General features: G+C 45.7%; 1 protein-coding gene across 2 annotated transcripts in view; it reads left to right on the forward strand.

Annotated features, from left to right (window-relative positions):
- The window catches only part of TAGAP (T cell activation RhoGTPase activating protein), a 53,699-nt gene extending 47,798 nt beyond the window's left edge, over positions 1 to 5,901 (forward strand). Inside the window, exons 7-12 of one of the 2 annotated variants that reach the window (XM_087776437.1) lie at positions 1,165 to 1,337; positions 2,124 to 2,285; positions 2,728 to 2,837; positions 3,547 to 3,742; positions 4,347 to 4,464; positions 4,672 to 5,901. In XM_087776437.1, the coding sequence (XP_087632563.1) occupies positions 1,165 to 1,337; positions 2,124 to 2,285; positions 2,728 to 2,837; positions 3,547 to 3,742; positions 4,347 to 4,464; positions 4,672 to 5,849 (1,937 nt within the window). In that variant the 3' untranslated portion in view covers positions 5,850 to 5,901. The remainder of the gene's footprint in view (positions 1 to 1,164; positions 1,338 to 2,123; positions 2,286 to 2,727; positions 2,838 to 3,546; positions 3,743 to 4,346; positions 4,465 to 4,671) is intronic. The other variant, XM_087776438.1, reaches the window with a different exon arrangement.
- The last annotated feature ends 10,472 nt before the right edge of the window (positions 5,902 to 16,373 follow it).

The following is a 16,373-nucleotide window of genomic DNA, read 5'->3' on the forward strand; positions in this document are numbered from 1 at the left end:
TTTCTCACTTGAGCATCACCACTGAGGTGTGGCACTGCAAGTGAGTACAGCTACCAGCGGTTGCACGCCAGAGCAAATAAACCCCCTTGGCAGCAGCAACAGCACTTGTTTTCTCTCTCCATGCAAAACCTCAGCATCTGTAAACAACCCGGAGGAGACCATTAGCAGGGCAGGGTCAGATTTGGAGCGGATCATCGTATCAGACCATTTTTTAGGTGTATCGGAAGCAAACATTTTATATGACACTATAATGTTAGGTGACTTTCTCATAGCTTTTAACCCCTCCCTACCAAGGACTTGTGCTAAGCCACAAATACAGGTCCTGAGAACTTCTCATCTGCGTAAGACAACTTCATTTTTGGAGTAGAAGGCAAGTCCTTTGTAGGAAATTTGTGGAAGGCAACTCCTTTAGAAAGCTTTCTAGCAAAAGGATCATTCTCTCACTGTTTCTGAAAGGGAAAAAAAGCCACACCTCATCCCAATACAACCATCATCTCCAAATTCCTAGCATGCCCTCCTCTTTAAGATGGAGGTGCAAAACCTATGCTAAGAGATTTCTGACCCTGAAGCCAGTGAGGCCCTACTGTGATGCTCCCATCCTCTGGAGCAAGTATCACCTTCCACTGGCTGGCTGGCAGGGGGCAAGCACTAGCTCTAGCAGGAGCACTATCATTAGAGCTGGCTCCAAAGCTGGCAGAGCTGGAGCTGTGTGTTTTCATTTCAGCCTGTGAAGGAGGCTGAAAAGCAGGAGCCCCTAGTTCTACTCTTGCCTTAAGGCTGGCGCGTAGTGAAAACTGGTGTCATTGCCAGCTTCCCAAGTGACATATCTGCCTTAGATAATTATCACAGCAACCACTGCAATATCAAAAATCTCTATAAATGCTGTTATTTATGTGCCTTGTATGTTCCCACTCTCTTAGGAGAAACAGTGACTAAAAGATAAAAAAACCCCAAAAACAGGAAAGGTGGTGCCCTTAGAGGGATGGTCACAGTTTTACAGTTTAGGCGGCTGTTTCCTTAGTAACCACTTAGTTGTCTTTCAGTTTCTCCCTGTTTAGTTTGAGCTATTTCAACGTACATCTCTGCACTGCACACAGATGAATGGCCGCATAGCGCGCTCTGTTTTTTTAAAAAATTGATTTTTTGCTTTCCTTTTGCTTGCAGCAGATGGAACAAAGAAAAGAAAGAAGGTGATATCGCAGTCGTTTACTCTGCGACGAAGCTCTACCAATGGGAATTCCCCAGGGCAGCTAGACTCGGGTGCCAAAATCGCTCTGTTTGGCCAGCCTCTGTCAATTATCTGTGGGGAAGACGACACACTGCCCCAGCCGGTCCAGGTAGGCAAGCCTGGTGATACAGTTATCATACCTCTGGCTTCCAGTGTGAGGCAGGATCCCCGGTACTTGTGCTGCAGCATCCAGGAGATGAGTGATTTTGATGTTTCCCCTCCACACACACTTCTGATAAGCTCAGGGCCCATCCCAGATGTAGAAAGGGTCAGGTCTGAGAGTTTTGTCCAGCCCACCCAACTTTCACTGGAAGTAACTTTGAGTGGAGACAGCCCAGGACCAGGAATAGGAGAAGATCTGCTCCTTAGTATAAACATCTGTGATTCTACAGAAGTAATTTAAATGAATCTTTCAGCAGCATGAACTTCCAAGGATTCCTGTATTTCCCTGAAAAAAGTGTTCAGCTATGGACTGCCACCGACAAATACCTAAACACTGTCTTCTGGATAAAAACAGTTTTGTAGCAGTTCTCCTGCGGAGTCAGCTTTTCCAATGGATAGGCTTTTGTCTCTTATAAGCAACATTTGCCTGGCTTGGGAGGGAGGGGATTTGAACCGAGATTTAAGCCATCCCTTGTTTCCTTCTGGAAGGAAGCAGGAATGACTCCACTGAAGTTAGTGGAATTCACCAGTCCAAGAAGAGGGTGGGTGGGGGGAAAATCAGGTTATTGCCCATGTAATCTACTTGGAGCAAGAACTAGATACTGACCTAATCAGAGCACAGCATACCTCCAAACAATTTTTCTTCTGTTTCTAAAGAAATGTTCACTTGCTAAAGGACCTTCCTTCACCCAAGTAACAGTTCTCCCATTCCTGTCTATTTTTTTTCCTGCAGGATCTCCTAGCTATATTGTATATGAAAGGACCTTCCACTGAAGGGATATTCAGAAAAGCTGCCAATGAGAAAGCACGAAAGGAGTTGAAGGAGGACCTAAACAAAGGCGGGAATGTTGATTTGAAAAGCAAATCTGTGCACTTGCTGGCAGTGGTCTTGAAGGTGAGTTCCTCTGACCTGCAGCGGTGGGAGGACATTGCTAATCTGCACAGGCCCACTTCAGTGCCCAGAGCTGACCTAGGTGGGACTCCAAGCTAAAGCCAGAGCGAAGTCAGACTAAATGTTTCAGGCTTAGGAAAGTTTGGTATTTTCCTTTTCGACCTGATTTTCAGTCCCACGTGTTGTCCCACTGATTTCCTGCATGCCCACAGGGAACTCACTTCGTCCTCTTCCTCAGCATCCTCCCCAGGGAGGGAGGCATACTGAGATTTATGCGCCAATGCAAGTGTACTTGGTGTGTATTTGTGGACCCCACTGCTCTGCCAGTGCTGATGGTCAGGTAGCTCAAGCCAGCCTGCCTCCTAGGGAGCCCAAGTCACAGTGATGTTCCCTCTGTGCCCAGGGGCAGCGTCCAAAGCCTCATCTAAATCTCTTGGCCTTGCAGGACTTCCTCCGAAATATTCCCTCCAAACTCCTGTCGGCTGACCTCTATGAGAAGTGGATGCAAGCTCTGGAGAAGCCAAGCAAGCAGGAACAAATTGAAGAATTGAAAGAGTAAGTTTTGCAACCGGGAAGTTTTGCAACCAGCCCCAATGTGATGGAGCGGCTGGTAGAGGCCAACGATGTCTCTCAAAATTGAGAGTCTCATGTAAAAACCTGTCATTTATATCAGCTTGCTTTTGCTCCATGGGGTTTGGTCTAGAGGGCTCTAGCAGCAGCAGCGTTTCCTGCAGGTATCTGGGACTGCCCTAGGACACGACTAGCGTAGGAAGAGGAGAGAGGCCGCAGTGCCTCAGCTAACGTAGTCGGTGCGCTGTGGGACAGGCGCTGACAGGGAGCCTTCACATCTGCTGGCAGTGAAGTCGGGCACGTGGAGACCACGGCCGTGTTTTGCTCTTTAGAGAGCAGACGCGGAGGCTGACTGGGAGTGCTTTGAAAGATGCAGAGCACAACCGCAGGCTTTCGTGTGCCTTCGGGAAGCCTCCCGTGACATCTCCTGGTGCCATCTCATCTACTCAAGGACATGGACTGCTATAATGCTTGCCTTTCAGTCAAGATCTCATCATTCAAGACAGTGAACCACACGCTCAGCTGCTGTTGGGGATTTCTGAATGATACTTCTGCTAGGCAGTGAGAAAAGCACACGCATGCCTCTCTCTGGAGGAAGCATCATCTGTCTGGGTTTAATTGAGACTTGTGCAAGTAAAGAAGTAGCGGCTGCTGCACCGTGAATTAATGTCACATTTTGTTTCTGTTCATGCAGAGTGGCTGAGAAACTGCCTAGACCAAACCTCGTCTTGCTCAAGCACTTGCTGTCTCTGCTCCACCACATCAGCCAAAACGCCGAGACCAACAGGATGGACTCCAGCAATCTGGCCATCTGCGTCGGCCCAAATATGCTGAGCCCAGAGACGGACAACGCGCTCCCGCTGGAAGTGCAGAAGGAGATGAATGACAAGGTGTGTTGAGCTCACCCAGCAGCCACCTGCTTCAGGGCAGCTCAGAGCCCTCCATAGGGATCCCAGTGCCATCGCAAAAGCTGAACAAAACACTGCCCCTGGACATCGGGGGTGCCCCTCAGCTCAACGTGATGGGCAAGGCTGCCCCTCGTCTCGCCTCCTCTGAGCAAAAGCAGCAGTTGCCTTGTAGTCCCCTACGTCCCATCACAGCTCCTGACTACTTTGCACGCAGAGAGCAAGGGGCACCCGGTGGGCATTGCCACCCGCAGGCCCTCTGGACAGTGAGGCTGACGCTGGGGCTGATGGCGTTTTGTTTGTATCGGGGCGGATCGATTGGTCTGCAGCATCAGGCCTCATCCTCCAGAGTGGACTCACCCCTCACCCTCTGACTTTAAGCTAGAATTTTTTGCCAAGAACGGTTGGACCAGATGATCCTTGAGGTCCCTTTCCAACCTGGCATTCTGTGATTCTGTGATTCTATGATCCTGGCAGAAGCCACCCTGCTCTGTGCTGCCCTTCATACAAAGACAGAAGGCAGGAGCAGGAAAGACCATTTAATATGTTTTCAGACCTTTTGACTGAAATAAACTGTTTCTGTGTGCAGGTGACAGTGTTGGTGGAGTTCCTCATAAACAACTGCTCAGAAATATTTGGGGAGGACATTGCCATGTCTGTCTGTGCCTCAGCTGAAGAGTCACCAGAGCACACAGACAGCTCCACAGGTATGAGAACAGACTGGGGATGTCACAGACTGGGGTTGCTGGGCCAAATTCTTTAATTTGTTATGGGAATACACCTGTGGAAATACAGAGAGTTGCAGAGTGTTCAATATGTTATTGCAGTGTTTTTCTACAGGAACTCTTTCCATATAGTTCCCTTTCATCCTCAGATGGTCAGTAAAAACTAAAACAGGTGCTTTGTCCCCACAGAACACCTATGTGCTGCTCATCAGAATGACTCTGCCTATGACAGCCCAGATCCTGAAGCTGAAGGCACCCCCTGTACCTCTCAGATGGAGCAGCCCAAAGGGAGGAGCACCAGTGTGAGCAGAAGATACCCAACACACATCTCTGCCCCTTCACTGACTAATTTCAGAAATGACATCAGCATGATGGACAGGAGGTACTCAGAGCCAGACCTGTCCTTCCAGAACTGCCTTGAAGGCAGGATAAGGAAACAGAAGCTAAACAAAAGTGAGGACAATTTTCCGGTTCAGCAGAAACAGCTAGGGTTGGAGGCACTGGAGAAACAGCTTGCAATCCTCCCTTCACAATTATCAACTGACTCCCTACCCAAAACATCCTCCAGTTGCTCCCTGGAGAGCTCTGATGGCTCAGTCTTCACCAGCTCTCCAGTAGTTTCACCCTCTAGTCCCAAAAAAAACTTTTTAAATAGGCCCCAGTCCTTTTCCACCAAGGCCACCGAAGACTGCGGTACATCTAGCAGGGAGATCAAAAAGCATTCCATGTCGTTCTCTTTTGCAAACCGCAGGAAAACACTAATAAAAACCCAGAGCTGGGGGCCTGGAAAAAACATGGGTTTTCAGAGAGACAGTTTCACAAAGAAAGAAGATCAGTTTTCCTGCAGAGTTGTCCAGGAGAACAGCCCTGATGATGACAGACCATTGCCTGTGGCGTGTCAGCAAAGACCCCGTTTCAGGTCAGCTGATGAAGTGTTCAGAGAGGTAGACCAGAGGAATCCTGGAAGACCACCCTCTTACGAAGAGGCTACTAAAAACTGCCTGGCCACTAAAGTTCCCTCCCACAATCTCACGGTTCAAACTATGAGATTAAAGGTGTCAGACCAGGACGCTTTGCCGCCTCATCCATGCAGCAGCTGTGCACAGGACGCAGCAGATACGGCTCTAAGGGATCTACCCAGTGGCAGAGTTTCTGCAGCGAAGGATTCTGACGTGGAAACTGAAACCCTCAGCGTCACTGTGGGAATAAACTCCCGTGTGAGCTTACCCGTGACCCCGGGAGTCTACCGATTGAGAGCCATGTCTGAATCCTGTCAAAAGAAGAAACTTGAGTATGTGGCTCGGAGGTGCAGCCAGCCAGTCTTTGAGGTAGACCAGATCCAGTATGCTAAGGAATCCTATGTTTAAAAAGCCTATCCCTCCTTTTCGCACTGTACAAAGTAAATATTCTAAAACCAGACATCTTGCTCATCCTCTGTAAGATTTTACTTTCAAAGGACCAAGAATAAGCTAGCTCTGCATGAACTTGTTTTTCCTTGAGGCTCTCCTGAAGTGTCTGTCACCTTGACATGTCACATTCTTTCACCATAAGAGGTGGTGTTGGGGATGACCTGTGTATTATTATGTAAAAATGTAAATGAATATGCTGTACATAACCCGTTGTGTGGGAAAACTAGTCACTAGTTGATAAACAGTGTTGTATTTGTGTTCCTGAAAGGACAATTAATTAAAAGTTTGGCAGGTCCAGAACCTGTCCCACCTTCCTTTTCTGTATGGTCATAGACTCCATGCCATTTGTCACGTGTGTGTGCCACACTGATGCAATGTTTTGCTGATTTTCTGCATTAAGAAGTGGGCTGGCAGTTACCCCAACTGAGGAAGAGCTGTTCTGTCATCAAGGCCACTTCAGCACTCTTCCATAAACCCCCTGTACCTGCTGCCATTCCCTCTTCCTTCCTGCTGGTGATGAGAACGAACTGACCACTAACCAGCATTACTGTTGTGTACCGAGCCTGGGTTTAGAGCCACCGAAGCCCTAGAATGTCATTATGGGAATGTATCAAGTAAACCTCAAGTGGCCTGAGGTGCTTTTAGTCTAAACTGGACAGGCTAAGCAGAAAGAAAGAATATCTTCAGGTTTGCGTTTACGAGGAGAAAAAAACCCAAACAACAAAAACTCCTGTAAGGAAACATTCTGGATCTCAGCTTTAAATAGTTAAAAGATGCAGCTCATTAAAAAAAAAAAAAAAAAGAAAGAAAAAAAGACAAAAAAGAAAATATCAGGTGGTGTCCGTATAACCTTGTACAAATGACTGGAAGTACAATGTGTTTTTACATGTAGGAACTTGTTTTGGCTAGCACTTACCTGCCCTTTTATGGCTCAGCATAGCCTTGAACCAGGAGCAGGGAGACCTTTATTTTTCTCCTGTGTAACTTCACTACAATAAAACATTTTTCTGCATGAATGCTAAACTGTCCGCTGTCTGTCTTTAAAACATCCAGGCCCTACATGTACTGTACCTACTTTTATACTATTCTACAGGTGCTGCAGGTCTGCTTGAATGACGTGGCATATCTAAGTAGCGGGAAGGAAAGTAACTGACCAGCACTGTCACTACTATTGTTGTTGTAAGAGGCCGCAGGCTGGATTTTGGGAATGCATCCCTCTCTGTCAGGGAAACAAGTTACGCTGCCATGTAACAACAGTTATCAGTGAGGTGGAGAGGGAGCTGCAAAGAGGTGATGCTGCTCCAAAAGTGGAGCAGTTTAGAAAACAGCATACCAGCATCTCAGGTATGATGTTTTCCAGGTGTAGGTGTTCACGGGACTCAGAGAAAGGGGAAGGAGAGTACCTGGCCTGACAGGAGAAACGATGAGAGAAGGACCATACTGGTAGGCTGCAACTAGAGAAAATGCCACCTCACTCAGCTCCCTAAGCAGTGGCGCTCTGCTTTAAGCAAGCTGAATGAGAGGGCTCTGCTGCAAGCTGCAAAAGGCATTTGCCATTTTCTGGAATCTGCAGCTCCTGAGTCACAGAATCACAGAATAGGTGAGGCTTGAGATCCGCCTGTCCAACCCCCTGCTCAAGCAGGGTCAGCTAGAGCAGGCTGCCCAGGACCGTTGTCTAGACGGCTTTTGAATATTACCACAGATGGAGACTCTGCAACATCTCTGGGCAACCAGTTCCTGTGTTTGACCGCCCTCACAGTGAAAAAGTGTCTCCTTGCATTCAGATGGCATTCCATGTGTTTTAATTTGTGCCTGTTGCCTCTTGTCCTGTGTTCAGTGGGAATGACAGCTTTCTTTTGTAAAAACCACAAGCGTCTTGCCCTTGTGGCAGAACGAATGCGAAGAAATAATCCACGTGCAGTGGAAAGGCTCAGAAGCCACAGAACAGAAAACATGAACTTCAAAATGTACTTCAACAACAACATGGCTACTTCTTTGGTAAGTGACTTATTCTTTTTGACTGTGACAAGACTAAGTATGCCAAGAAGAGGAACTGCTTGTTTCCTGTCCTGTAACCACACCAGAAAGCCCACGGAGAATAAGCATGGTCCCTTCACCAGAGATGAGGAGAGTCTCTCTTTAGATCCAAGGTGTCCTAAGGCAGACATGACAATCACACTGAGAAAGCTTACCTGGGTTCTAAATATTCAATATACATGAGCCTAAATCTTCCAGCTCCTGGATAAGAAAGTCCATTTGGAATTTCTTTTAAGGCATTTCAATAGAGGGAGAAAAAGGAAGATGAGCGTAACAGAGAGGAGCTCTACATATTGTTAACGAACGAGGGGTAAGGTGAAAGAGCGGTCCCTCACCTTGCTTCAAGTCCAGGAAACACCATGGTTAAACATAATCTGAATGTAAACACACCCCAAAAGAGATTTACTCCCTCATGACACGTAACTTTTGTCTTCCTCCATCTCTTAAGACTTGCCTGTTCAGTCAGCATTATTTTCACGTCACGCGCCTTCACACAAGGGATTTCTCTTCTATGTAAGCACTTAGGAGGCCTCAAAAGACTAGAATGACACAGAAAGCAGAGCGCTTTGCTTTAGCACTTACTCATCTGCTTTCAGCTCAGAGAACAGCTTTATGATCCTACCAGCCCACCATACCACACTCAAGTATCCAGCCCAGCTATCCTGACCTCCAGGAATAAGGCCCTTTAACTGCTATGTCCAACGAGTGAATTATCTAAGTGCCTTTGTCAAAGCTGTCTCTGACTCCTTAGCCAGAAAGATCAAATACCCATTTACAGCTGGGTCAGCTGGAGCTGGATTTTGGCACAAGAGCAAGCCTCCTATTCTCCACAGGTTATTCCATCATCAGTATTGCATCGCTTGCTTCACACATCCAATTTTCCAATTAAATTTCATGAAAACACTCTAAACATACATGGTATATAAGACTGAAAGAGGGGAAAAAAAGCAATATTAAAGCAGAAGATGCAAGCCGTTGCTGTGTAAGGCAATGCTGGAATTGAGGCTATTGGCACAGCCTGAATTCAGTTCCTTGTGTTTGCATCCTGCTGGTGTTTTCAACCACATGATGCACTCTGTTCTTCCCCACAGGATGCACCTGCTCTGAGGAGGAACCAAGGTTGTGCAGCAAAGGAGTAAGTTTTAATTCCAGCATTCCCCAGCACGCCTTGCCTAGCAGGGCACCCAGGCTTTGGATGTATGGCTATGTCTGAATTTCCAGGATTTGAAAGAGCCAACAAGAACAAAGGAGTTCTTCATGGAGCAACATGCTCCTCTCCGTCCTTCCCCACGTTGTGCACCGGGTAGCTGTAAACTCTTGTTCTCTGCCACCTGAATTAGGACAGCAACTTACAGCAAAAGCACATTGTCATCAACTCTATGGCCAAACATTAGTGAAGGCTGAGAGAAATAGCATGCCTGCAGGTTTCACAAATGTTTGGACTGGCACTCAGGTGCAGACTGAAGGCATAGACACTTACCTTTAGTTATCTGTATGCAAGCATTTATGTGAGCCTGTGTCTCATCTTCTGCACAGTCTGCCTTTGAGTATCTCTCTGGACTCCTGGGACTGAGTTGAGTGCAGGTGGAACACAGTGGCTTGGAAGTAGATGTCTACAGTCATTTGGGTATCTTAGGACACCTTGAGGAATTTTCTAAGCCATCAAAAGTGGATGCAGGTCTGGATATTTAGGCAGCTGACTCCTTCCCTAAATTCTTCTCTGACTGTGATGGGAGCTTAGACTCCCACCTCACGAGTTGATGCCACATTTAGATACCTTGAATGTAGGTCTTTATAATCTAGGGCTGACACTTGCTTTTACTGACAGCAGAGAAACAGCAAAACTTGGGATTTTAGGCTCCATCTAAGCCTTCAAAGGAAGTGTTCTTGAGCAGGTATAGGCCCTCCTGCTTGTCCCCCTCCAGAGCTTGGGTCCTTCTGCTCCATCCCACTACAGACAACCCTGACTGAGACCTTCCTCTTCTCCACTCCTGACTCCTCATCTCTGCCTCATTTTCATTGCCTCCCCTTTCCCAGCCTGCATTCCTCACCTCATCCTGTTCTTTATCTTTTAATGAAACTAAACCAAATATGTCCCTGTGGACTTGCTGTCAAAGTCCCAATTTCATTTCTGCCTTCTCCATCCCCAAACCCACTTCTCTCAGTCAGCCAGTTTGCTTTTCTCTTCCACTTCTTCCACATTTTCCCCTCATATCTGCACTGGTTATTATTGCAATAAGCCTCACCAAAACTCATCTAGTCTCAGTCCCACACACACGTCCCCCTTGTTTTAGTCTCTGCATATGCAGAGAATCAGAATAAGAGAAAGAAACATCTCTGCAAGCTGCAGGAGAAAATATACAATTCATAAAGTCCAGTGATGACCTCAATTCACATCTGTAACTATGGAAACCCTCTAGGATGAAGCTTCCATAGACAGAGGTCCTTGACTTTATGGGATTTCAGCAAGGGGTCTGCCTGTCTCTTGCTGTGAGGAAGTATGGGCTGTCAGCTCCTTTGGAAGGAGATTTGGAGCTAGGTTAAGGTAAAATAACAAGTCAAAATAAGCCATTTTCCCCCACACCTCACCAAAGCAATTCACAAGCTGTGATGTTAGGGATATTTTTGGCAATTTGCTTCTCTCCCTGAGAAGAGGTATTGTCAGTACATTGATTTTTCCTGCCTCTACATGCAAGGTCTTGGGGAATAAGCTTTCTCACCTGTCTGACCTCCTCTCAAAGCTGTTATCTGAAGGGCATCTCTTTCTGGGAACTGCGAAAACTAAAGAGATCATGAATCCTTCACACCTCAGGAAGAACAATGGCTGGCCACTTAACAATGATGCACAAGAGAATTGTTACTACCATCGACACCTTCTATAATATCCGCTGCAACATAGCCCAAGAAAGCTCTTCTCTGGACGTAGTCACAGAACAGAACTGCTTCTCTACGTAAGATCTTTCTTCTGTATTTTCCTCCCATGATTGCTACCTGTATGCCCCAGGCATAAAATGCAACACTGAGATTGCTGGTATAAACCTGTGGCAAAAATATTAACGGAAGGAATTCCACCAACTTCATACTAACTAGTAGCTTGGAGTGTTACTGCCCACACTTTGTGTTTGGCATTTATTTCGTTACAACACAGGCACTTGGCTTTCTTTTTTTCAGGTGCACTTGGCTCTTCAGAGTTTCTTACACCGCATCTAGTTTGATGAAACAGGATTTGCAATCTTCTTCTTTGGACATTATGTAAATGGAGGACAAGACTGCGTGCCCTGCATGGACAAACATCACTTGGAGTTCAGCAGCTAGTATTAGGGAAGGTAGGGCTTCCTGTTTGTCACCCAGAGCTTGGTTTCTGTTGGGACTGAACCACTCTGTAGGATGTGACTGTGCTCCACAATTCTGATACCTAAAATAAAGCCAAGAACTTGGGATTTTTTTTGTAATAGGATTGTATCTCTTCAGCCCTTTGCTTAGAAACAGATCTCTCTATTTTTCCTGTGTAGCACTAAAGCCAAAATGGATGGATTTGAGATTCCTGCTTGGACTATGTATACTTTAATGTGAAAAAGCTAATACTAATGTTAAAAGCTAATGATAAAATTCCTGCCTCATAACTCAGTTACATATTGTAGGGAGTTCCACACAGACCATTTTTACCATAATGTAAATATGGTAATACTGCTATCGAATGTCTCCAACTACAACAGGAAGAAGTATCACAGCAGACAAAAATCCCATCTGTGTTATTTTTAGTCTGAGAATGGGAGTTCTTATTTCTCCGCTGCCTGTTCTGGTTTTGTTGCTGATCCATCACAGGAGAGCAGGTGGTTTGTGGCAGCACCACACCAGCACTGCTTATTCCTGGGCTGACTCATTCTTCACCTCCACACTGCAAGTGAGAATTTCAGCTTCCCATTGCACCCAGGCAGGTCTCTTGACCCAGATAACAAAATTTTTGCCATAGTGAGGCCAAGAGATTATAGCACTTGGATATCACAGGGGTGAGCTTTGAACAAATATAGGTAGGCAGCCCAGGATCCTGAATGATAGCCTACAGTAGATAAAAGAGTTCTCAAATTCAGGAGCCATGGATTTCCAGTGCCTCTTTTCCAGGACCTCCAAGCTCAAGGGTTCCCTAGGGGAAGATGGGATTATGGTTGTCAGGAATTTTATCCTTCTGCCACCTGAACGTGACCAGAGACACTTCTTCCCACAGGATTCCTACAAAGGGAACCCCTTCATAAAAAAGGCCGAGGAAAAACCCCAGTGGCTCACTGCCAAAACCTCCATGACAGTAACATTATCTTTCTTCCCTTAAATTCATTAATTTATTCTCTCTCTCAGGAAAAGAGGATGTTTCATTCATGGAATTTTACATTTCTGTTCAATGTAAATCATGTCTTTGATAATGGGTGCACGAGCCTTTTCACCTGCCTGCTAAGACATGTAGACTCAGGGGGCACCAAGGGCTGGCATGGAGCAGCTGCGAAAAGCTGTTTTCTTGGTACGCATTCCCTCTGCACGGCAGAATATGTCTGTCTCGGATGGAAAGAAGCATAGATACTTGTTCAGCGAGCTAACCTGGAAACTCAGCCGTGAAGTTAACCAAGTTCACTTTGAAGTTGGCTTGGCTGGCGGTCCGTCCCAGCAAGCATTTCATGCCCACAACTGATCACATCTAGCTGCAAAATTCAGGTGATTAAAACATGCTGCTTCTCTGCTAGCGTTAGCCAGATAGCAGTTACTGTGGCTATTGTGTGTCTCCACGAGGACAATTTCTGACTACAGGAAAAGGAAACCTAGCTTGGTTAGGCGCTCTGGTTACATTTTTCTCTGAATTTTCTTAGCAGTCAGTCCTTATCGCGTGTGTCATCAGAACAAAGTGAAAACTTCAGAGGAACTTCTGAAGGCTAAAAATTTAGAAGAGGAAGCAACTTTTGAAATAAAAAGTCTGACAATAAAAAGAAACCCATGTGAAAAGAGCAGGCACTGTTGGAGAAGTGATATAATCCTCATTTGGACAGCTGACTTTCATATACCTAGCCAACTGCAAGTCTCTGTGGATGTTGGGTGAACAATTGCTTTTTCCGTGTCTCTGTTACTCAGAAATGCTAACTATCTAATCCTTTTCTTTCCTATAGAATGCATCACTTTTATTGTTTTAAATCAGTGTTTTCCATTTGCCACGATAAATATACCAATTTAAATCTCACTTATGAGCGAAGCCCATTCTAAATTCTTCATGTTCTTCTACAAGGGGAGAGGAAACCACAGATTATTTTCTGTTTCTAACCTGAGTTGCCAACACATAAGTCTGAACAAATGGTTCACAAATCCCAAACAGGGTTTGACTCCGTTGAGCTCTGCTTCCTCTGCTGGGTAATAATATGAAAAGGTTTCTACAAAGGGTTTCACACTTTCTAAACAAAACACGCTCCTTAGCCAGCCAGCTATTTACAGAACTGATCCAACGGCTGCTTGAAACTCTTCCTTCCTACCACCCACAAACCTCCCACCAACTTCCTTGACAGATGCTACAGTCCAAAGTCAAACCTTGCACCTTCAGTATCACGCAGACCAAGCTGAAAATTATAAAAATGTATTTTTAAAAAATTTTAAGGCCAAACCCGAGCAGATTCCAAGACATGATCAGAGAAGATGCTTTTATGATAAAGATTAGAGATTTGCCTGCTTTTCCAGATGCTTGCTGCACAGTCTTGGGCCATGCGATTCAACCTCATCATATATAGGGCATAGCCCTGTCTGCTTCCTCCGTGTACTGAGAAAGAGGTTTTGCACTCACTTTTCTCCCCACTTCTCTAGGTGCGAATTCCGTCTCCCCGTCAGAAAGCTGTGACTTCATACAGCCAGTGCAGGTGGATAGCTTTGCTTGCAATTCACCAACCAGTTCTCTTTAGCACAACTGGTCACGAGGTGAGAAAGTAACCACAGCATCATTGAAGAACTTCACAGAGTGCTGTACTCCGAGGAGTACATAACGTTACATGATACGATATACAGCTGCATGCCCATCGTATGAGCTACAGACACCAGAAGACAAGGCATTTGAGAAGTCTTTGGGTGTGTGAAAGAGTAGAGCAGTCACTCGTTCTCCATAGGTGATCAGGGAGGATGGTCTGGAGATAAAGACGGGAAATTTGTAGTTAGGTTATTCAACATCAGGGTCTGCTTTTTCCACATGCCTCCTGCCCAGTGCAGTTGTTGGACTGTGCTGTTTAACTCCAGTAGAGCACGGATGATACTGCTCTGCCTCCCAGAGATGTGATAAAGGGCAATTTATTTCAAGAGGAACAAACTCTGAAGCTACAGTGAAGGGGCAACAAAAGCAGATCAGTCATGTTTCTTACTCTGCAAGTTTAGTGCAGTTGAACAACTGCCCTCAAGACAGGGAGATGGAAAATAACTCAGAGCTTCCTGGGCCAAAAGGAAGACAACCGGGAGAGTCCTGTTCAAGGAAGAGAGAGGTAAGAAGGGGATGGAGAGGGATTAGCAGCACACAGGCTATTTGAGTTTAAATAGGAAGGTCACCAACAATTGGTTTTCCAATTAGCAGTTTAATGAATGGTAGTTTAAAATTTAAGTGTGTGCTGTTCCATCCTCTAAGGTGCTCTCTCACCCCTCCATAATTCTTTCCAGTCACTGCCTCTGAAGTCCCACAGTGGCATAGGGCAAGAATGCAAGCCCTGAGAGCAGGCTTGTCACACTGAAAAACAAAACTTGTGGGGACACAGAGGGAAGGCAACTTAGGGGAAATGGTGCTGAGAGTCAGACATGAAGTAGTAGGGGGAAGCAGGATTGTTAATTTTGGCTGGAAATCATGAATAATAGAATCTGTTTTTTGACTAGTGTTGGAGAAATGAAGGCCTTCAGAAGTGGAATTTCCCAGTCCCGCCCAACCCCAGGAGCTCAGGAGCGGGGTCAAGAGAAAGCTGTGTGGCTACAGAGAAGAGGAAGTTTAAAACTTTTGGTTTGAAGACATGAGTGATAGGATCTGCATTTTTTTCTATTCACAATCACATATCAAGATTAACAACCCTACTTAAAAAAATATTGATGTCACCATAGGGACTCAAGTTTAGCTCAGGTACTTATTTATTTTTCCTTCTGTGACTCTCATCTGCCAAATCTCCCAGGATGGCACATATTTTTAAAAACTAAGTATCTCACTGTTAGGACCAGGCCTATATGTAGGCAATGTCTGTATATCACAGATGTGTCAAACCTAGTGCCTACGAACAGCAGCAAAGACACCGCTTGAGGGCTGGCAGACACCAGTGATACAATACTGGTGCAGTGTTGCTGATGCTCTTTGATCACATCACCGCAGCAAGTTCAAAGCAGGTTTCAGTGCACTTCTATTAACAGTTCTCCAACAGCATTGGGGCAAACAGTATGTATGCACCTCATCTGGGCTCTGCGATTCTTTCATCTTTGCAGTCACACTGGTGGCTCTCCATGATTGTACTGTGGGTTTTGTATTTCTGTCAAGACATCTCAGGGCATTGATTGGCAGCAGCACGATGCTTTCTGGGATTTTCAAGGCTACCCCAAACGCCTCCATCCCTGGAGATGTTAAAAACCTGGCAGGAGAAGGCCCTGACCAGTCCAATCTGTCTTTGAATTTGTCCCTGCTTAGGCAAGGGGGTTACAATGGAGACCTCCAGAGTCCCTTTCAACCTAGATTGCTCTGTCATTCTCTGATGTGTACTTGAAGGCAATGGCATTTTGGCCTCAAGTAGAGTTACTTCCAAAACTGGGAGCTCCATCCTTTTATCTGCAGGCCCAGAGGGGTAAGAACCACAGCTTAGAATTCCATCTCAGGACCATGGAGAACCAAATCTAACCCAAATTTCAGGTAATTACACAGTATTATATCAGGGAAGCATTTTTAAAGCAGCCATGGTCCTCTCCAGAGAGAAGGCAATGCTCTGGGAAGGCAATATGCCCCTCCATGTCCTTCCTTGATAATTAAGTATTGTCTATATCCAAAATGGCTCCATAAACTTCCTTCCTTTCTTAATTATGCAATGCTGCAGAAAGATAAGATAGTGGAAACTGGACACAGCTAGTCTGCTCAGCATCATGTTATTCAACGCAGTGTGGCACAGGGTCACCCAAGCTAGGGCCCCAGGAAAGCCCGGTCTCAGCACTGTAGACCCCTTACATTGTATTTCAAGGTGTCATTCAGTAGTTACAGAATGCGTCCCAGGTGCTGGAGGAAATGGTGGATGCACATCTTTTGTTACTAGATGCTGACACCCTCACACTTGCTTTGCTGTGAATACACTCATTTCACATCCAGAAAGCCCACTGCCAAGGAGCATTCCATAAGGCATGGTGCAATGCCAGGAAATCCTCGTGAAAATAAAAAAGCATAGTCTGTTTGTGGCTCCAAAGCATGTTAACAGACCCACA

This window comes from Nipponia nippon, unplaced genomic scaffold (genome assembly GCF_047370975.1).
Source record: "Nipponia nippon isolate SJK-2023a ecotype South Korea unplaced genomic scaffold, ASM4737097v1 scaffold_4, whole genome shotgun sequence".
NCBI lineage: Eukaryota > Metazoa > Chordata > Aves > Pelecaniformes > Threskiornithidae > Nipponia > Nipponia nippon.